At 41.4% G+C, this 23305-nt stretch overlaps 1 protein-coding gene and 1 long non-coding RNA gene across 3 annotated transcripts in view; one reads left to right on the top strand and one right to left on the bottom strand.

Moving 5' to 3' along the window:
• The window catches only part of TMEM242 (transmembrane protein 242), a 59973-nt gene that overhangs the window by 33665 nt on the left and 3003 nt on the right, over positions 1-23305 (bottom strand). For both annotated transcript variants that reach the window (XM_045008664.1, XM_045008663.1), the window contains exon 3: positions 12386-12523. In XM_045008664.1, coding sequence (XP_044864599.1) covers positions 12386-12523 — 138 coding nt within the window. The remainder of the gene's footprint in view (positions 1-12385; positions 12524-23305) is intronic.
• Positions 12829-22918, top strand: LOC123365781. Its single transcript, XR_006577750.1, has 3 exons — positions 12829-13141; positions 14404-14479; positions 22538-22918. It is a non-coding gene; the product is annotated as an uncharacterized LOC123365781 (long non-coding RNA).

Consider the following 23305-nt stretch of genomic DNA (forward strand, 5'->3'; position numbering starts at 1 on the left):
CCCCCTTCTGACAACAAAAATCCCTACATGACACCAGGAGGGAGGACCAAAGCCTGAGCCCTACCGCCCTGTATGGAGGTGGGGGGGGAGTCAAAGCCCAAGGGCTTCAGCCCCATGCAGGGGGCCTGTAACCTGAGCTCTGCCATCCAGAGCTGAAGCCCTCAGCCTTCAGCTTTGCACCTGGGTGGTGGGGCTTGGGCTTGGGCTTTGGCCCCGGCCTCCAGCAAGTCTAGTATCAGCCCTGGCAACCCCATTAAAAGAGGTCATGACCCACAGTTTGAGAACCACTGTGCTAAATGACCAAATATGAAATTTGGCTCATGGTGTCAATATTAGTCATTGTTCCTGAATCACACTGGATTCCTTATGCTATTGATAATATTCTTAATTTCATAAACAAACAAAACAACTTAAATATACAAGACATATAAAACATATTAGTTAATGGACCCAAAATCAGAGGATGAGTGTCATGCAATTGTAGTCCTTGAGTGCTGCAGTTTGGGTCTTTGACGTAAATGAAAAATCTGTAAAAATCACATGTAGCTAGACACCTCCCAAAAAGGCTCTCGTCGCTGGTTTTTTTTCTATTTATATACAATAATTTATACTTGAGTGTATAATCTACATGTATCATTCACTCCTGTTCACTAGGTCAGCAAAAGACATCTGCACCACATAAATCCCACCACCTCATTTCAATGGTGGATAAGCCCTGTGCTGACCCTCTACAGAAAGGTGAATTTCACCCAATAGGTCCAGGAAAATAAATATATATTCCTAAAAGTGCCTAGTCTTCACACATCTCTCATTCATACATATATATATATAAAAGATGTGTGAAGACTGGGCACTTTTAGTTAAACAACAGAGCATCTGGGGATTTTTGACCATAGAAGTAGAAGACAGGCATGCTGTTCCCATGTTCAATTATGATGACAATAAGATTCCATGGAGCTAAGCTTTAGCATTATGATATTTTTCATATTTCAGATACATCTTATTCAAATTTTTGGTAATACAAGTATGTATCTGAGGAGGCAGGTTAGACGTAAGGCCCATATCCTAAGCCATGCAACTGGCCCAAGTACCTGAATGTGGAGCTGCTACACAAACAGCTGATTGCTATTTTGTACTACCTCTTTTGTCTCCAGTCATTGGTAACAAAGCTAGAAACCTCTTCTGAGGACATTAGAGTCATAAAATTCCTAAAGAGATTTAATTTCAATATGTGATCATATCACCACCCTCCTATATTCCTAACATACTTCTCTTTGCTACAGTTGCTTCTGCTGTCAATGAGACTAAAATCAATCAGAATAGGATTCAGATCTCATTCCTTCAGCAAATGTCCTGTTGTGCTTTATTATTTGGAAGATGTATGGGGGAAGTTTATGGGCCATTCTTTTACTTCTTCGGAGCAGTACTAGCAATACATATATGAAGACAAGGCCTCTCAACTAAATTCTAACCAGTCAGCTTAAGTACTGTAGCAAAATCCTGAGTGTAAAAAGAAAGATGACGAATTGTCAAACTATATCAATAAACCTAACTTATTTTTTAAAATTATATAAGGTAATACTATAAAGATAAACATTAATCAATTTGTTTTATGTTAAGAAAACTAGATCAGAGAAAAAGTGGGAAGATTCAAATTGTTATTTAATCATGAAATAGCACAAAATAAAAGTTAAAGAATAGTCATGTATGTTTTTGTATACTTCATCTAGAAACATGATCAGAGAAAAGAAATGGTACCAATTTAACCTCAGTGAGGATTCAAACAAAACTAAAAACCGAAGAAATGGATTTAATGATTCTAAATAATTCACTGCTTTGATAACAGCAATTGTTCATTTATCATCAAAATTCAGCCCTTATGGTAAAACATGCTTGTGCTTGGTTCAGATCTATAAATCTTAGTGAAATTCAGTCTACATCTACATTCAGAGGGGTAGCCGTGTTAGTGTGGTTCTGTAAAAGCAGCAAAGAGTCCTGTGGCACCTTATAGACTAACAGAAGTTTTGGAGCATGAGCTTTCGTGGGTGAATACCCACTTCATCGGATGCATGGGTATTCACCCACGAAAGCTCATGCTCCAATACGTCTGTTAGTCTATAAGGTGCCACAGGACTCTTTGCTGCTTTTACATCTACATTATGAGCTTGGGGTGTGATTCCCCAGCACGTGTATATATACTCATGCTAGCTCTCAGCGAACTAGCATGAGTATAAATAGCAGCGTGGCTGCCTCTGCTGCTGCTACCGATTCTGCCCTGGCTACACTGCTATTTATACTTCTAGTACCTCTCAGCAAGCTAGCGCAAGTATATGTACAGGCGAATCACACCCCTAGCTTGTAGTGTTGATGTAGCCTTATGAATGCCCAAGGGATGCTTTCTTTGAGATCCTGTCTTTGTATTTATTTCCTTTTGAAGTTTATCTATATTTAATGCTACTTTTACTTTGTATTTACATGTACTTTTCAATGAGTTCTTCTAGAATTAAACCAAACACCTAACCCCCTAAAGAAGAAAAATATTATTGCTGTTCTACAGATGGTTAAATGGCGATACAGAAGTTAAGTCACCTACCCAAGGCCACACAGCAAATCTGTGGAAGTGCCCTCACTAACAAATGATGGCATGCATGTCTTTTGTGTTTTAATTATTTTAGCTGTGCAGTGGTTTTGTACTGTTAACATTTTCTAAAGGTTAAGATAAATGAAAAACAGAATAGTATTAGAAGTTGTCACAAGGATGACAAACTCTAGTTAATAACTACATTAGTCACAAATTACCACGTGATTCTCACCAGAATTTTCCCTGCTTCCCATACAACAGATGTGTAAGCAACAAGAAAAAAGACACCACAAATATCCTTCATGAATCATCCTTGCCTTTTCCCTAGGAGAAAGAGAACATCTCTATTTCTGAGGTGATAAAAAACTGATGTATTGAAGGCAGCACAAGCAAAAGGACTTTTATGACTCAGTTTATCTTGACTGTTAATTGTTGTACATTTCAGCTCTACAAATGCTGGGGGCATTGTTCTGGCTTTAGAAGAAGAATCATAATCAGCTGGTGGTAGAAAATAAGCATTCAAAGGTATGTTTTGATAGTTGCCAAATGCTATAGCTGCATGTTTAATTAAAACAAAAATGTATTGCTTATTACCTCTAGTTTAAAATGTGACCACAACTCAACCATAACTGCTAGTAAACTGCTAAACTATTACACGTTTTTTAAGTGTTTTGTGCTGTTGACATATTGTAGCTATTATAATTGTAAGGGAACTAGAATTAAAGCTAATAGAAAAGTTGTCGTCATCACATATGTTCACTTAGAATAACTGATTCATGATGGTGCTTGGAATTGGCTTACAATTACATATAAAAAATGTTCTTTGCTCCATATGCTGACTCAAGACACAAGGACTCTTATGTGACAGAGCTCTCTTTTGATGTAGTAATCGCTGCTAGAACATAATGATTCTACTCAATTGTCACCATATGAATATTTCTAGTTAAGTATTTATGTTGAGTACAGTATAAGAGGAAGTTTAAATGGGGCAGCCTGGCAGTCTGCCACATGGGAGTCAGACTTTGTGAGTCAAGCAAGCTTTCCAGGGCAGCAGGAGCGAGGAGAATGGAGTAAGTAGCATGCTTGACTGGAAGGATGGGTCCTGGAGGACCTCTTCAAAATGAGAAGAAATTATTTCCTCTTCAAAACAAGTCCCTGTCTATACCAGCCTTTAAAGAGAGCTAGGAGCTATGTGGTGTGCATGATGCTATCCAGTGGTTCTCAGCCCACGGCCCATGGGTGCTTGCAGCTCAATCAGCACACAGCTGCAGTCCATGTGACATCCGCAGGGCCATACAGGGAGTATTGGAAGTGGCCCACAATGGTAAATAGGTTGAGAACCACAGTGCTATACAGACATATAAGAAAACAAATTGCTGCTTCCAAATGCTTATAATTTATACAGACAAAGGAGAGGAAAGCAAAAGGATTGGTCGGATATGTTTGGCAAGTCATGTTGGTTCTAACAAATCAGCTTAGGTTTTAAACTTTTTCCATTAGTATACTATAACTTAGTTTAATTGAAGGGTTATAATATGAGGTAATGCCAAAGAAATAAAACTGTAGAATTTGGCCACATTCTGTAAGGTACTAAGTTTCTGTTTCAAGTTTCCAAGTGTTTACTAAGAACAATAAGTCATCATAGTAATGATAAAGTATCCTGACGGGCTAAATTTTACCCTCCATTACATGGACACAATTCCCATTGTCTTTAATGCATTTACTCCAATGCAGCCAAGAACAGAACTGAGCCCAGAATCCTTTTAAATTTTTTAGTCAGAAAACTAGTTTAAAGAAGAAAATCAGTTATATATTTTGTCAGCAACAGAGGGGTAGCCGTGTTAGTCTGGACCTGTAAAAGCAGCAAAGAATCCTGTGGCACCTTATAGACTAACAGACGTTTTGCAGCATGAGCTTTCGTGGGTGAATACCCACTTCGTCGGATACAAGTCAGCAGTTATCCCCCACCAAGGATATCCAGGTATGTCACTGCAGGTTTATAGACATGGAAAGAAGTGGACTAAGGTCCCATGAGAGTTTAATGGAATTACTTGTGTGCTTAAAATTACGGACACTGCTTAAGAGCTTTGCTGGATCAGGACTAGTCTAAAGTCTTATTCTGACTTATTCCCCAAATGCCTTAGTTAGCTTGAACTGACAAAGAAGTATAATACATATTAGAGTTAATTTCAGATATAGATTTGGAAGATGGCTTAGGACCAATAAAAAGTGTGTGAGGTGGGTGAACCAGTTGCAGAATTGGAGAACACTGCCATTTAGAGAGCTGTGTGGGTTTTCCTGTCCTATGAAAATATTTGAGATTTCAAAAAAATTTCCCATCTTAAATCAGGATGAAAAAAAAATCTCAAACTTTTGCAAACTAAAAAAAAAATTCAGTTCAAGTCAATCAAAACACTTCATCTCAATTTCAAAATGTTCAGCTTCAATTTTGACTTTTTTTACTATAAATAAGAGAGTCATTTAGAACTGAAAAACTTAACTTTTTTAATTTGGAAAATGTCAAAATGTTGTGTTTTGACAACTTCATCCCCCCCTTAAACGCTGAAACAGGAAATTCATCTAAATTGACCCCTTCTCACAAAGTTTAAGTTTTGACAAACCAGCATTTTCTGATTGAAACAAACACTTCATCTAAAAATTCCTGATGAAATGTACAGGAATGCTGTGTTCTGACTGCTTTTTTTGAGCATAGAAGTAGGCAGAAATTAAATTGTTTTAAGGCAGAATAGTTTTTTCTCTGCATTATTCTGCAAAATATATATTTAACCTTGAGAAAGAAGATCTTCAGTTGCAATGCGTTGACACCTGGAGCCTGATCCAAAGCCCGATCTGCCCCTTTAATAGCCCAGAGGCAGGGTTGGGGGACAGGGAGCAGCCAACCCTGCCCCGTAGAGAAGCTCAGCAAACAGGTGCTCTGAATCAGGTGATACAGCATCTCATGATGGCCCATACTCTCAGCTGGACAATATAAAGGAGAACTCAGCTCCGAGAGGGGAACCAAGAGAGAGGCTACACTCTGGTAACCAGAGCAGGAGGCTGCAGTAGCTGTAGAGGCCCCTGGGGTTGGAAAGGGTCCTGCTGGTAGCTATTGGAGGCCAGATGACCCCCGTCTGAACCTCCTAACCAAGGTGTTGTGTTACTTTTTACACTCTTTGTGACGCCAACAAACAGAGCTCTGAAGAAAGTGACAGAAACCTAAGCTCCCTAAGCCAGTAGTAGAGGGGTACTGATGAAATTAAAGGGTGGGGGGGATGTCTTCTAACTAGCTTTACCTGGGATCAGGAAGGCCATGGGTATAAAGACAGTCCCTAGATGCAGTGTGACTAGAGCCATGCCTGTGCTTTAGAATTCCTGGAGGAACCCTTGGGCCCGAAGGGGTATGGTGTGCCAATCACAACAGAGAGAACCACCGTGCTGGGCCTACTGGATTCTGGCTTGGGACAGACATTTGTACAGGAGCAGTTTGTAGCTTCTGGGACTCTATGGGGTGCAGAATGGGTGTATGTGGGCTGCATTCAGGGAATGTCTTGCTTTACCCCCACAATCAGTGTTAAATTGACCAGGGGGGCCCAAGAAGCTGACTTGAGTATGGCTGCAGCTCAGCACCTGCCCTAGCCTACGGTGGTGTGAGGCTGAGTCTGGGGCCCTGTAGCCAGTATTTTAAGGGCAGTGATTAAAGCAGGATCAGAACCCACTCTTGGTGCCCAGTGGGACTACAGTCTAGAGGAAGTCCTCCCCTTTTCTGACCCTATGCTGTTTGAGCTAAGGCCCAAGTCACACTGGGAACAGCGTCAAGCCAGAAGGGAAGCCCTCAGAGCCCAAGGGGAAGAGATTAGGGAAGGGCCCTGGAGTGCCCTGTAATTTGGGCTCCCCTGGGGTTCACCTACCAAAAAAGGCAGACCCAAATTGCAGGGGAAGACCTGCCAGGCTTGAACCAGGGAAAAAAGTTAATTCAGAGACAGAGGGAGAATACTGTGTTCAGACTGTTATATGGTGACCAACTAGGGCAAATGGGGTACTGGTTGGCCCTGTTCAGGACTCTCTTTTTGAACTAGAGCGGGATCGCCTGATAAAGGTGACCCAAGACAAACAGACTAGAGCCCGTAGAGCCTAGTTCCCAGGCCCTACCAGAACCAGATATTAAAACTAGCTTATGATATACCTTGAGCCAGCCCCTTGGGAGGGTGGACAAAACCAGGGAAAGGATACTGGCCTGGTTCTTTTGGTGGGGCATTTACCAAGATATCAAGGATTATTATGCATCCTGCCCAGAATTCCAATTAGTGGGCCACAGACTGGCTCATAGGGGACCCCCTATAGGCACCCCATTTGAGTGGGTTGGGATAGGCCTTGTAGGACTCCTAGAACCGAGTTCAAGTGAATGTTGATTTTATTTTAGTAATTGGAGAGTACACCACCCAGTACCTGGAGGTCGTGGCCTTGCGCTCTGCAACCACACAGGCAACAGTTACTGAAAGTATTCTCCTGGGTAGGGAGCCTAAGAATCATCCTGACACATTGGGGCATGGCCTTCACATTATTGCTAATGCAGGAGGCCCATAGGTCCACTCAGTAAGAACCTCTTTCTACCCCCTGCAAACAGATGGATTGATAGAAAGATTTAACTGCACATTAAAAAGAATGCTATGAAAATTTGTAATTGTGTCCCAGAACTTGGATAAGATGTTACCCTATCTGTGGTTTGCGATCAGAGAAGTCCCGCAGTCTTCTATGGGCTTCTCTTCTTTTGAATCACTATATGGAAGGCAGCCCAGGTCAGCACCTCGTGATTGGCCCACACTCTCAGCTAGATAATACAAAGGAGAGCTCCATGGAAGACTGGGGCAGGGAACCAGGAGAGAAGATACACTCTGGTAACCAGAGCAGGAGACTGCAGGCAGGCAAGCCCTGTGGAGGCTCCAAGGGTTGGAAAGGGTCCTAGCTGGTAACTACTGGAGGCCAGGGGATCCCAGTTTGAACTCCCAATCAGCCTGTTTGATACTTTGCACACACTTTTTCTTTCTTTGTGAAGACAATAAACATAGCCCTAAAGAAAGGGACAAAAACCTAAGATGGGCATGGCTGACTGTCTGTCCCCAGCTGGTGACTAGGGCACCAGCATACAGTTGCAATATTAGAAACAGACAATAACTATTCTATGGTTGCTCCTACAGCAGGCACAAGTTGCAGTGGTATACAGTCTTGTTATTGGAGGCTTAAGGATATAACATCCAGAATAGTTGCTGGCTTTAATTGTTTTGAAGCCAGTGAATAAACATCACCACAAATGCTTTGCAGCTGCTTCTGAACCACATGAACACATTAATGAAAACAAATTATTGGAAAAGTTATAGTATAAAATACAGTAGAAATAAATGTGCTAGATTTTTCATTAATTTAAATTCTGACTTTCTGTAGGTGATGCAATGCATTAAATTATCATAAACCTGACCATAACAGACACCTTGTACCCATCACACAAATTCAATACATCTGGCAACATGTACAGAAGAAACAGTACTGAACTAGCAGAGATGCTGAAAGTGACGATCAAGTTTCTTTGGCAGTTATTCAAGGAATACAGACCACTTGTCAATACTAGTACTATCCTACCATTACTACAATACTTGATAAAATAAATCACTAAAACCCACAAATACTAAAGGTCAATCTGTGTGAAATGTAGGGTGACCAGATGTCCTGATTTTATAGGGACAGTCCTGCTATTCGGGGCTTTTTTTTATATAGGCTCCTATTACCCCCCCTTCCCGTCCCGATTTTTCACACTTGCTGTCTGGTCACCCTAGTGAAATGTCTTTGTGTAAACATACAAAAAGAATCTCAGCAAGTAAAACTAAAATGTTTGTGAAATGTCATTTTAAGTGTGCTTGTTTTATCTCCTGCCACCAGATGTAGCTGTGGTGCAATACACAATGCAAATACATCAGCGATGCGCTCTCCAATTCTGTGGTTAGATGGCATTATCCTTAGAAGTGTGCTTTTGCTCTTCTAAAGTCTCCTAGGGAAGATTTTGTTTTGCATGGAAGTAAGTGCAACCTGGATGTTTGACAATTAAATATAACAACCCAGTCTAATAAATGCCTCTGCCTTCATAGTTGTGCACTATAATAGATCACAATAACTGCTGGCATCATTTCTACCCTTAATTATACTAATTCTGTCAGGACAACTCAAGTTTCTCTGCTCTTATAAAAGACTATCACTGAGTCTCCTTTCCTTCATCCACCTCTGTTAACCCTTAAATAGTTCTTAAATATTGTAACATCCTACTTTGTTTTTAATTTTATACTTCCAGGTACAGCCCCGCACGAGGTAGGTTTTTTTTTTTAATGACACACCCATCCTGCCATGCAATACCCACTCCCGCATTGTTTGTTGCATTTTTATACTGCTCCTGCTATTGTGGCAGCAGGTCCTGCGGGACCTGGGGGATCCCAGTCCCGCTGCAGCACTTTACTTCCAGGCATGTGGTAGACAAGTTGCATGAGATGCTCACCACTTCCCTCCACATATTTTTGCACGAAAGAATTAGAATAGTTTTATGGCAGGTACATTGCTATCAAGGCCAGATCAATGCAGTCCATAAGTCTTAACGTCTGAGTGTCACAGTTACTACTGAAGCCAATGGGAGCTGAAGGTACATTTTTATTTAGGTGCCTAAGTATGCATGTAGGAATCTAACCTTAGGCACCCAGATTTGAAAATGTTGACCTCCGGGGTACAAACTATAATTGTGATTGTAGCTTTAATAGTTTTATGTGCAAAGGAACGTTAAGTTCACTCCTAAAAGTAACTGTTAGTAGACAGCAACAAAGAATCCTGTGGCACCTTATAGACTAACAGACGTTTTGCAGCATGAGCTTTCGTGGGTGAATACCCACTTCTTCAGATGCAAGTGGTGGAAATTTCCAGGGGCAGGTTTATATATGCAAGCAAGAAGCAAGCTAGTATGATAATTCTTGTCTTCCTGAATTGGTTAAGGGAGGAGTTTGATCATGCAATTTAATTAATTCCCCATTATTAGAAATATTCTATACTGAAATGGCTTTTTGTATTAGTAATTAGTTTAGCAAGGTCCTTAGATTTCAGGTTGGCATATAAAGCATTTTACCATTGACAATGATATTAGGAATTATATTAGGAGTTTTGCATTTAACTAGCATAGTTGAAAGTCTGTCATTTCAACATTTAAGTGTTTGTCATTTCAACGTTTAAGAAAAGTTTAAAACATTTCCAACTACACACATTTTTCTCTAAAGTTTTAAGGACACAAGCAGAGGTTTTTCATAGTATTTCTATTAAAGTTGATTTTTGCCTGGTACTTCATCATTCCACAATTATATGTTAAACAAGCTAACATATTTTTAACAGACAAGTTTGTAGGTCTGTATCTCTGCTCACATGATAGCAATTGCTAACTTTCAAAAAAGCTTGCACTTGTTTCCCTGGATACAGGGAAACAAAAATATATCAGCAACTCCTGGTCAAAATGATTATGTCTAACACATGCAAAACTAGAACTAAGAGAATGATAACAGTGTTACAATGTGAGTTTCTTGGAACACTTGGGAGCTATTTCTGGAAACTAATTTCTAAACTCTAGATGATGCTATTTTGATATTCAACCTTGCTTCTGTGTATTATGTTAAAGGGCTGGCCAAAAAACCACCAGCAACAATACAAATACTACTTGTATTCAGAGGAAATTCTTTGTTCAGTTAGAAAACTTTTCATTTACAGTATACTTTGGGTTTTGTACCTGTAGATACTTTAAACATTTACAGTTCAGTAGGTGCATGATAAGATCAGGAGAGGAGAAACAAATACATGACAGGGGCTAGTATAAAATAGCAATTTTTGATTGTGCAAAAGACTCAGACTTTAATGCAGGAAGGCACAGCCATGATCATCTAGTCTGATCTCCTACATATTGCAGGTCACAGAACCTCACCCACTCACTCCTCTTGTAGGCCCATAACCTCTGGCTGAGTTACTGAAGTCTTCAAATCTTGATTTAAAGACTTCATGTTACAGAGAATCAACCATTTGCTCTAGTTCAAACCAGCAAGTGACCCATGCCCCTTGCTGCAGAGGAAGGCAAAAAACCCCTAGGGTCTCTGCAAATCTGACCTGGGGGAAAATTCCTTCATGACCCCCTGATGATCAGTCAGACCCTGAGCATGTGGATGAGACCCACCCAATAATCTGTGCTAATTCACATTATCAGATATGGGATATGCCAATTTCTCTAAGATCTGAAGAGTTAAAAAAGCTAACAGAACAATATACATCAGTGGTGGGTAGGTTGGCTATTAGGCCAGTGTCAGCGTAGATCTGTACTTGTCAGGGAAATACAAACTCAGCTCAATAAAACAGAATTATCAGAAATTACTGACTAGAGACAAAGCCCGCCATCCTTTGGCACTGCCAGAAGTGCTTTCACTGAATGGAAATAAGAATCAGCAATATACTGTGGAAAGCACCATTTTGGCTGCTGAGTGACGTGCTGGAGCTCAGCATGTAAAGGAGATAATTGGGTGTCCCTATCCTCTTTCCCCCAATGTACCCCACTGCAGCCTGATAAAGTGTTTGAGTTTTAAAAAAATTGCTTTGCATTTGTCTCATGTTCTAACTGAAGGCTCTGCCTCCCTTCACTTGTTCCTATTAAGAAGGGTGTGGGTGTGGGTGTGGGTGTGGGAGTGTGGAACACTATATGTTGCGGCCAAATGTTCTTCTAGGAAAAATGCCAGGGGAAGTAGGGCTATGACACACATGACTTACTAGTAGTAGTATGAGGTAATTCACAGTGGGACCAGAGGAAGGAGTGGAGATAGGGGTGTTGCTTAATAAGGAAAATGTCAGGCTGGAGTATGTTTTTGTTTTTTTCATTTTGGGAACTAAGCGGGAAGTTCTTGCAGGCTATGGAGATTTATTTAGTTTGTTAAAGAAGCCAAAAAATGATCTATTCATTAACATTTCAGCTTGGGAAGCAGACAGCTCCACCAAACCTGCAGTCACAGGGAGCCCTGATGGCATGTCCCACTACCAGGGACCAAATGAAATGCTTTTATGATCTTTACTGTTCATATTCAATACTATGTGGCACTGGAGCATAAACACCTCTGTGCTGAAGATAGCTTGAACTCCTTGTGGTATAAGGATGTTTCCCTAGCTCCTTGGCCCTGACTGATGACATCACAAGATTCCCCCTCCTATTTCATATGAAACCATCATCCACTGTCCCCTTACTCTCTACAGAAACACACCAGTGAGGAAATTGAGATCTGAAAGAAAAACAGATGGCTCTTAAGTTGCTGAAGTACTAATGCAAAACTTGGACATCTCATGCCTGAAGGGTGCTGAAAATAAACAGATGGTGCTAAAGGCAAAACTCAGACTCTATGGAGAGCTAAGCAAGGGATAGTTTGGAATTCACACCCCCTAACACAGAGAAAAATTGTGGCTACTATTCTAGTCTTACTGGAATAGTGGCCCTATGTAAAAGCTCTGGAATACTGGTTCATATAAGTATGATATAAATAGTTCCTCTCCCATGTCACCCACAACAGCCCCTTCCAAAACAGCCTATTTGTGGCTAATATGAAGCCCCCGCTTTCTGGTGCACAGAGGCTGAGCAGCCATTCTCCCTTAGCATACACCCCTGCAGATGGCACTCCATAGGGCTCAAGTGGTATGGCGGACCCACGAAAGACATTTCACACCTAGATCACAATTTGTGAGGAAATGATGTGTGGTACTCACACTGTGAACTCCCAAAGCCTTCCAGATGGCAAAACTGATCAGCCCAACTCCACACCAGGCATACAGCGAACCCCACCCCAAGGCTCGTAAGGCCAGCGATGAACCATTCTCTGGTAATGCAGCTGTGGCAGTAATACCCTAGAAACAAGATAACAAGGTCAAGATTCAGTAACACAAGGATTTTAAAATATCTAAGCTAAGAAAAAAATTAGCTCTAGGCATTTGTCTCTTTAGCAAACTCTACTATTGAACTAAAGACTCAACAGGATTTGACAGTAGCACCAGAGAGTAGAGCAAGGGGGTTAGTTGAATCCCTTCCTGTCCCCCCAAATTCCCACAGAGTTGGGCTGAAACTCTCCACAAAATTCCTCAGGATGAGTTGCTCTTAATCCTCCAGGAAGGAGACTCAGCAGCAGTCCTAGCAGTTGTCAATAGCACATGTGGGTAGCACACTTGCTATCTCAAGAACCCTAATGTCAGCTGCCATGTGGGGATCAATGACTGACTGACTGACTGGTTGGGGGCAGAAGATGCAGTAACTGAGTAGGAATCAGGAAAAACAGAAGGGCCCAGAAACACCTTCACAGCCCCAGATCACTAGGAGTCAGTGTGTAATAATGCTCTAAAACTCATCTCTGGACTTGATACCCTCTTGCACAGGATATCTGCAGACCTCTACACTGGCCCCCTGGGTAACAGCAGACAAAGCTGGAGAAACAGCAGGGCCCTGATGACCTTCAGCCCCATATGGAGCAGGTACCTCAGAAAGAGAGGGACTAATGTGAGGATGGGGGGAGAGGAGCATCACCTGAAGGAGTTCTGAAAACGGGCTTTTAAAAAACAAACAAAAAAAAAAAAACCAACTAATGTTGTCTGGAACTGCTTGCATCTCATTTCTCCAAAAATCCATTGACAGGCAAATGTAGAATCCTGTTCAGCCTCCGTACTGTTCATGCTGAGTCATTTTTACCATTTGTCAAAATTCCGATACATCAGGGTTGACAAACCTAATAACACAGAAATCTTTCTTTGGAAAAATCATTTCATGCTGAGCCAAACAGGTTCCCAGTTGTGATTTGAGGCCTTTGGGTGCTGTCCTAATATTAATGTACTATTACTAATATAGAAGTACACAGTACGGTTTATACTTAACAGTCAACATTTACCTACAGTTATCACACTGTGATATTTGATTAAGTGTACTCAATTCCTGTAGAATATGTGTAACCTACAAAATATAACTGCAGTAAACCAGATACCACTGCAATCTGGTAACCATAGGAACCAACTCCCTGGGTACTCTGGGGCTGGAGCACCCATGGAAAAAAATAGTGGGTGCTCAGCACCCACTAGCCACAGCTCTTTGGCGTCTCATGGAGGGACTTGGGGGAGGGTGTAGAGCAGCCAGCAGCAGGCAGGGGCCTCAGGGAGGGAGCAGAGCAGGGGCGGGAAAAGGCAGAATGAGGGTGGAGCCTTGGAGGAGTCAGCGGAGTTGGGTGGGAAGAGACGGGGAGAGGGCGGGGCCTTGAGGGTGAGGTGGAGTGGGGGGACCTTGGTCGGATTGGGGGTGGAGCACCCCTGGGGAAAAGTAAAACTCGGACTGACTTCATTGGAACTACTCAGGTTCAGGTAAAGACTGCAGGCTTGGACCCTTAAAACTTTAGTATGCTAACTATAATATGAGGCAAAATTCTTGGTCAGACCACATAAAAAGGTCATGATAAACCTTCTTAAGTGCCAAAGTTTGCTACCCTGAAAATGCTCCCATTCAGGCCCTGATTCTAGAAACACTTTTATGTGCTTAAATGTATATACATGAGTTTTCCCTCTGACTGTTAAGCACATACATAAGTGCTTGCAGGACAGAAGACAAAGAACATATTGCTGTATGTAAATTAGCCCTTAGGTTAAAGAAAACTATTCTAGAAATATTAAGATTCAAACCTGCACAATAAAGTAAACCAGTATCTACACACACTATTTAAAATTGTTTAACAGCAATTTTGTTTTGTACTCAGAATTCTGGAAGAACTGATTAAACACAGAAGAAATGAATTCTCAAGGTGAAGCCTTCTCCATGGAAACAGTATGTTGGTAGGTAAAATTCTGGGAGTATAACAAAAATTGCCATTTTATTTTTAAAGAGCATTAAACTTCTGTATGAAGGTAACAAATAGTCATTAGAAGTGTAAACATGCAAAACAATAGGTTCATTTGCAAAATTATTTAATCAAACATAGGTTCATTTGCAAAATTATTTAAATCCTGACAGAGAAAATTCATTTGCAAGAGAATTTAAAGAACCGTTTTTTCAGATATTCTAAAGAATAGCAAAGAGAAATATGTAGTTAAAACTAAGTATCAGGATTAGCTTGATTTCCAAACTTATTTAAAGCATTTATAGCTCTTGGATTTTTGCTTTTAAAAGGTGACCTGTCATGGAAAAAGATTAGGTTTATGATATTGTATGATATATACAGAAGACCTGAAAGTATGTGGTGGTTTTATTTTTTTCCCTAAAACAGTTTGTTACAAATTCCTGTCTTGTCTATCCTGTTTTTCCTGGAATGCTTTATAAATCCCTTCATGGTGATGGATGATATGATAAACTAAGATGATGTCTTCATAATTACCAATTAAAATAAACCCTGAGCAGTTGAGAGAGGGAGTTTTAGTCACAAACTTTAAAAATTCTAGGTTTTGGTTTGTTTTCATTAATACCTGTTTAACTCAAACATGTGCCAAACAGCTGTGAGAAAAGAGCTCATTGTTAAAAGATCAACATCCTTACCCTTACCCTAACATTAAGAAAACTCCCACACCAGTTCTTTAGCTCTCCAATGTCACCTCCAGCAAAATCAGAGAAGACAAGATTTTACACTACTGATATTTCAGCAGAATGTAAATCAGCAGAAAAAATATCTAAATTGACCCCACCCCACCCACTGATTTTCCTTTTGCAGGTCATCTTTAAATAATCTTCCTGAAAATTTTAATATAGATCCTGCTATTTGCCCTCCTACATTGCATTTCTATCTATTTTAGCATATGTAGGGTGCCCACCACTTCCAATATCTACTGGACATTGGAATAGGATCAAAAACTTTTCATTCAACTTTGAATCATCAAACAACTATATAATTAAATAATCCCAGAGACAATCATAAACATTAACCATTTTCATTCACTTTTTAAATTTCTAAGATTTAGTTCTGAGCATGGTTATCCAGCTGAAGTATATGTTCACAAAGGATATATTCAATAGCAAGCTGGCTCTTTACATAGCCTAATCTAATTCAAGAGTAGAAGCCATTAACAAAAGGCTATTAAACTAGCGGCAACTCAAACACTGTTGGCTCAGTTCTCACCTTAGAATTACGGGCGCACATCGTTTAAAATCTGAGTGGCATGCAAGTATACATGCATTGTGTATATGCATACATATGTGCACAAAGACACAAACTCATTATTCAGACTAAGTCCTTTATATAAATATCCTATGATCTTTGTACAGTAACTAATGAATGCTCATAACAATGATTCTGTTGCTTTTAGAAATTCTATAACTTTTTTGTCTGACATTTTTCCTATCTAAATATTTCAAATTATAATATAAAATCTGAGAATTTCCCTACTTTTGAACATGAAAAACCATGCACAAAAAATGTCCACTTCACCTAATCTTTAAGTGGGAGACACGAGCATTATTTGTGAAAACGGCTGGCAAAAATGAATTCTATTTAAATGCTTCATTGCACCAGAAAAAGTGGTAATGGAAGAAACTGATCTGGCTTTATTGGCAGTCGTTCGAGAGAGTTCAGTCACAAGCTGACTCCTCTGGGGTAGTAAGTATCCAAATAAATTGTGTTTACAGAAATCTTTGTCATAGGATGTTCAGGCAAGCTATTTAAATCCTCAAGAGAAGTGATGAATGAATTGCTAGGAGAAACGCTTCTGAGACCACAATGCAATGGCATAGAAAAAATGTTTAATTAATTAAAACATAGAAATAGCTATGTGTTGTTCTTTTAAGTAAATGGGGTTTTACTCAAACGTTTACTTACTGTCAGTACACATTAGTTTCTCTTCATCACAGCTCCAAGGTTTGAAAATACCTCTCTGAATTCAAAAATAAACTGCTAAAACATTTTTAAAAACAGGCCAGGAAAATATGGAACAGAATTAGCTGACTTGATTCCCAAAATATATGTTCCAAATTTCTACTTTTTGGGGGTGGGATTGAGGGAGAGCGAAGTAGACTGGAGTGAGGGGGACACACACACTAGAGTTGAAGGTACCTTTTCCAAATGTATTAGGGACTAACTTTTTTGCCACCCCAAGCAAAAAAAAAGAGCGCTGCCCTGCTGTAACACCCCTGCTCCTCCTGAGCGCCATGCCGCCCAAGCCTCTGCCCCCCCCGAGCACCACGCTGCCCAAGCCCCCACTCCCCCTGAGTGCCGCGCCGCCGAAACACCCCCCCCCTCTGAGCACCAACTGGCCGAAACAAAAACAAACAAACAAAAAAACCCCTCCAGTGCCGCCCTGCCGAAGCAAAAAAAAAAAAAAAAAAAACCCGAGCCCCGCCCCGCCCCGCGCATGTGCTTAGTCGGCTGCTGCCTGGAACCAGCCCTGGGGACAAAGGCCCCAAACTTGCAATTGTCTCCATGTGAACAGCTTTCTATGTCTGCAAAGAAGCCCCACTGCCTTCAAGGTGCTTAAATTTAAGCACATGCTCACTGCTTTGCTGGATTGGGGCCAGAGTTCTCAGCACCTGGCATGATTGACCCCACTGTGAGTAAAGTTAAGCGCATGCACAAATCTCTGTAGGATTGGAGCCTAAATCACAAGAAAAAGAAATTACGAGTTTTGTCATTTAATGGCACTGGATTTTATTTTTAAAAATCTCTTAATTGGCAGTTTCTGCCTTTGGGTGTTGCAAGTCAGAATTAAGGTACATTATCAGAGCTTGTCCTGCAGATACTCCATACATGCTTAACTTTACTCTCATGAGTAGTTACACTGATTCCTATTTCAATTCATGGGAGTGAAGCGAAGCATTTACATAAGTATCTTCAGGATTGGGGCCTTGCCTTGTACTTTCCTAATCGAAAGGTGCAAACTTGTGTACTGTGGTCATGTCATGCATAGAGATGGAAATCACCTCGAGAAAGTCATCATTAGGGTCCTACAAATTCACAGTCCATTTTGGTCAATTTCACAGTCATAGAATTTTAAAAGTCATAAATTTCATTATTTCAGCTATTTAAATCTGAAATTTCAGTGTTGTAACTGTAGGGGTCCTGCCCCAAAAAGGAATTGGGGGAAAGGGTTGCAAAGTTTTTGTAGGGGAGGTTTCAGTGCTTCTATTCTTACTTCTGCACTGCTGCTGGTGGCAGTGCTGCCTTCATAGCTGAACAGCTGGAGAGTGGCGGCTGCTGGCCAGGACCCCATCTCTGAAGGCAGAGCCGCCGCCAGCAGCAGCGCAGAGGTAAGGATGGCAAGGTATGGTGTTGCCATCCTTACTTCTGCGCTGCTGCTGGCGGGGCGCTGCCTTCAGAGCTGGACCCCAGGCCACTAGCCACCACTCTCCAGCCACCAACCGCTGCTCTCCGGCCACCCAGCTCTGAAGTCAGCACAGAACTAAGCTGGTATTACTATGACTCCCCTAAAATAATCTTGTGACGCCCCCTGCAACTCCTCTTGGGTCAGAAACCCCAATTTGAGAAACGCTGGTCTCCCCAGTGAAATCTGTATAGTATAGGGTAAAAGCACACAAAAGACCTGATTTCATGGTTTGTGACATGTTTTTCATGGCCATGAATTTGGTAGGGCCCTAGTCATCATGTAAGGAATGGCGGCAGGTCATTGTAGTAGGGCATGACCAGCAAGGAGATGGATAGATGGTGTCCAGCAGATCACTGGGAGGTCAGCTGCTGAGTGCTCAAAGCTAGTGATGGATTGAGAAGACTTATGAAAATTCTGCTATGGTTTCACCAATAATCAGACATGAATAAACTGATTTTACTTACTTACTTATTTACACCAGTCCTTTCCTGCATCATGCCTGGCTCTTACCCCTGCTGTTAGTCTCTCACTTTTGTAGGCATAAAAATATTATTCATTTTAACTATGCATTTTACATCTATGATGATTGCATTTAACTTTAAAGCTAGTTATTCATGGTTATGCTTTTATTTTTGTACAATATCATTTAAAAGTTGTATTATTACAAATGATAATGTTCAGTGCTCTAAATATACAATTCTAAATGAAATTAATAATGCTACTACAGAGCTACTTTTCTGTTTTGGTGACTAGTCCTCAGCCATTCTTTTGTTAACAGTTATACCATTTTCAAAGTCTAGCCTCAGTCTTGTGAAACTGTTCACCGGCTATCCTCACAGTCAGCATGACAAAAAGCAGCACTTCCTTTTTATGCTCTCTGAAGTTCTAGTTCTTGGTAGACACTGATGTTTGCTGATAAACTGTTTTAATTCAGTTGCAGGGCTAACAGCAAATATAGGTTTCAACCGAAAAGGAAAATCCTTCACTTCATTTGGTGCCATGTCCAATCTACCTACTATTCTTCAGCATCATCTCAATGTCCTCTAGATTAATTTCATATTGAGTAGTAGGGCTAGGGTGACCAGATGACAAACATGAAATATCGGGACGCGGGGGGGGGGGAGCAAAAAAAAAAAAAGCCAGAGCGCCCCCCGCCACCAGGCGGCAGTGGCACAGCCCCGTCTCCACCCAACTCTCAGCTCTGACCCCCAATACACTCCCAGCTTCCCCATCCCCTCGCTCCTGGGCCCCGAGCTGTGCAGCCGAGCCACGCAGCCGAGCCACGCTCCGGACCCCTCTTGCAGCTCCCGGCCCAGCCGCTCCCGGGCTTCATTGCACCAGCCCCACAGCAGAGGCTGCTCCACTCTGCCCCGCCCGGGACACTCGCCCCGGGCAGCCCCGCTCCGGCTGCAGGGAACTCAGGGACACCCCCCCCCCCGGGCAGGGGGCGAACCAGGCAGCCAGGCCCAGCCCCTCCTGGCAGGAGCGTGTCTGCCCCACACGTGTCTCCGCCCCCCACCCAGGCCCTGCCTGCTCTGCGCTACCCTGCAGGCTGCAGGGCTGGAGCAGCCTCCGTGCTGCGCTCCCAGCCCCGGCCATGGCCCGTGTGCAAACCTGGGAGGGAGGAGGAATGCCGCGTGCTTGGGGAAGAGGTGGGGCCAGGGCGGGGAGTTGGGGAGGGATCCAATGGGGCAGTGAGGGGCGGGGTTGGGGCAGGTCCAGGGCAGGGATTTGGGGAGGGGTCCAATGGGGGAAGGAGGGGGATGGTCGGGGGAAGTGGGGGGTGAAAGCCCCTCCGGGCTCCGTCTATGCACCGGAGCGGAGGGCAAAATTGCTTGTTTGTCCAGTGTCCCGACCGAACATCGGTCGGGACGCGGGACAAACAAACAAATATCGGGACAGTCCCGATAAAATCGGGACGTCTGGTCACCCTAAGTAGGGCAGGTTAGCCAGTGAAGAGCATACAGATCTGATATGGTGTTAATGTAATGTCCAGGAAACAGTTGTTTTAAAACATCATTGCAAGATGGTAAAATATAATAGCCAGTCAGAATGAAACCAACTGTGCTATTTGTAACAGGATTTATATAATTTGTGGAATTATATTATTATACAGTGTGCTTTCTTCTTAATATATTTAAAATGAGACAACTGTCTTAGTTTCTACATATCTTGCAAAACTTGAATGTCACAACATTAATTACAAATAATTACACATAAAAAAGCCAATGACACTATACTCACACTCTAAGTAGAACAAAACAAAACATAATAACTGATACTATAACTTTATATCCCTCAAACCCTCCTCTCCTCAAAAGCTGAGAGAGAAAGATGACTTTTGCAGACAGCTTTGAAGGTTAAAAAATCTGGGCACTGTTAGACTAAGTAATTCTTTGTATATTTTCAAATCTAAATAGGCCATACAAAACACAATATTGCCACAAAATAATGTATAAATACATTCTACAACTAGCCTGGCTTGTTTATTTTTAAATCCAGTGAAATTTAATATTCATCAAAATCTTTTAGCACTTGCTAAAGCCCAGGTATAAGGCAGGAAGGCACTCTGCAAGCTTTTCCAAAAAAATCTCACCCAGTGTACCTTAATCCTCACCTACATCACACCTTTTCCAGTATTCTAGTAACACAAGGCTCTTCTGAACAGAATAATAATTGTGCTAAACCAGTGGTGGACAACCTGTGACCCGTGGGCCACATGCAGCCCCTGTCAGGGTAATATGTTGGCAGGCTGCGAGACATTTCGCTGATGTTGACCGCCCGCAGGCACAGCCGCCCGCACCTCCCAGTGGCTGCGGTTCGCCATTACCGGCCAATGGGAGTGGCGGGAAGCGGCGCAGGCCACAGGGATGTGCTGGCCGCCACTTCTCGCTGCTCCCATTGGCCAGGAACAGCAAACCATGGCCACTGGGAGCTGCGGGCAGCCATGCCTGAGGGTGGTCAATGTAAACAACTGTCTCGCAGCCCACCAGTGGATTACCCTGACGAGCCACGTGCAGCCCACGGGCCGCAGGTTGCCCACCACTGTGCTAAACTGTATAAATGTTTTTCACTGTTGGAGAGGATGGGATGTTAAAAAACTGATCCCTGTTGGTTTTCTGCTACTAAAAGTACCCTGCTGTTTGTTTTCTTATTTAAAATTATCTAGATTTTGATAATTTTATTTTCTATTAGTTTCTTTAGAAGAATTATTACATTACTCACAGAAAAAAATGTGTACGCTGCATCTTACTGTTCACCTACCTGAAATTAGAGGGCGATTGCATTTTTTGCTAGATATTCTAGTATTAGAGGTGAAATGGGATCAGTATGGAACATCCACAGAGTGATATGTCTCAGCCTAAAGTAGGGTTTTGCAAGATGGATGGATCTCAGATATTCCCTCCTCCAAAAGAAGAGATTTTGAGGGTTCAGAATAAATGCTGTTATAAACTTAATGGAAAGTACAATGAATAAAATGATATGATTTTATATGTCAGATCAAAAGGATTTAGAGGATGAGGTATCTCTTAGGTGCAATAGATATTATAGTAGGTTTAGTGTTTGATCAATTTTAAGTGTTTATTTTACAAATGCTCATTCAATGAAAAACTGATTAAGGAAAAACTCTTCTTGAATAGTTGTGTTCTATTCCAAGATTAGATATATTTGCACATACAGTCCCATCATAGGTTTGTCCTTGCAGTTAAAAATGCAAAATATTTATAGGTTTCTAGGTCTAAATGTTTATGGCACAGATGTTCTACTAGGTCAGGGGTCGGCAACCTTTTGGAAGTGGTGTGCCGAGTCTTCATTTATTCACTCTAATTTAAGGTTTCGCATGCCAGTCATACATTTTAATGTTTTTAGAAGGTCTCTTTTCATAAGTCTAAAATATATAACTAAACTATTGTTGCATGTAAAGTAAATAAGGTTTTAAAAATGTTTAAGAAGCTTCATTTAAAATTAAATTAAAATGCAGAGTCCCCCCGGACGGGTGGCCAGGACCCGGGCAGTGTGAGTGCCACTGAAAATCAGCTCACATGCCGCCTTCGGCACGCGTGCCATAGGTTGCCTACCCCTGTACTAGGTCAATATTATGTATTTACATAATCTTTATTTTAAAATTCCCTACTTACATTAATGATACATACTAAATGTCCTCAACTTGAATACCTTTTAGAAACTCTTTGAATGATCTAACACTATAATTTTTATTTATCTTATTGCAAGTGTTACATACATGTGAGTCACAGACCAGTACATTTACCATGTGTTGTAATACCTGGATGGCATGGGACAAGTTAAAAATGGAGTAAACATTTTAAGTTTGAATGTCCATGTTTTTCTCTGTATAACCTTCTAAAAGAGGTTTCTGCATATTTATTTATAACAGTGATCATTCACACACTAGGTTTATCAGTGACAGTGTATTTATCTACATGATATTCATATAATCATATAGGTTGTAATCTTGCAAATGTGTGTGCTTAACTTTAAACTTGTCAATGGGACCACTCACATGAGTAAAGTATACATATGTTTGCAGAATCAGGGCTTTAACCAGCAAATTTACTGTTTTAACAGCTTTGTGTTTCAATCATTTTGTGACAGAGGGCAATTTCCTGCAACATCCCAGATCAACCGTACTGAGTTAAGTTAAATCTTGTTAAGTTTAAGGATCCATTGTATTAAAAATAGAATTGTCTGTGTAGTTGTAGGACTGTATGCAACTTTTCTAGGATACTGACTAATGTATATCTTGGGGAAATGTTAGGAACTTCAAAGAACTGTTTAGGACAGTATGTGTGAAGTGGGCTTCCTAGGAGGTACTTGGAAGGGCATTTGAAGCTATGCCCTGGGGAGGAAAACCCATTGTCTACTGATTGATCTGGAGTTTCCAGAAGCAGGTAAAGAGCCCTGAACTATGAGAATGGACTAAACTTTTCATAAGTGTGCTAGTTCTGTGCTGAGGCTGTTATAAACTTGTGACCATAGGTAAGAATCCTTTGTGGTGTCTGACGGACTAATCACCTGTCAGAACCCATATTGGAGTTGGGATGATCTCTCGTGCATGTAGGTTCTTTTATTGTTTTTAATATGTTTTCTCTGTAATGCTTTTACCCTAAGAATAAATAAGTTTGCACAGAAAGTGCTGTGAGGTAGCTCAACTGTGGGCAGTAACATTATTATTAGTCTCTGAAGAAAAAGCAAACAGGTCTGCTTAGGCGGTCTGACTTTGCTGGTGAATTTATAGTATAATTAGGGAGCTGTGTAGCCTGGAAATAGCCTGGTCAGAAAAATGAGAGATGCATGTCTCCACCCAAGAGAGACAATGGCTGGAGAGCCAGAAGC

Source organism: Mauremys mutica, chromosome 3 (genome assembly GCF_020497125.1).
Source record: "Mauremys mutica isolate MM-2020 ecotype Southern chromosome 3, ASM2049712v1, whole genome shotgun sequence".
Taxonomy (NCBI): domain Eukaryota; kingdom Metazoa; phylum Chordata; order Testudines; family Geoemydidae; genus Mauremys; species Mauremys mutica.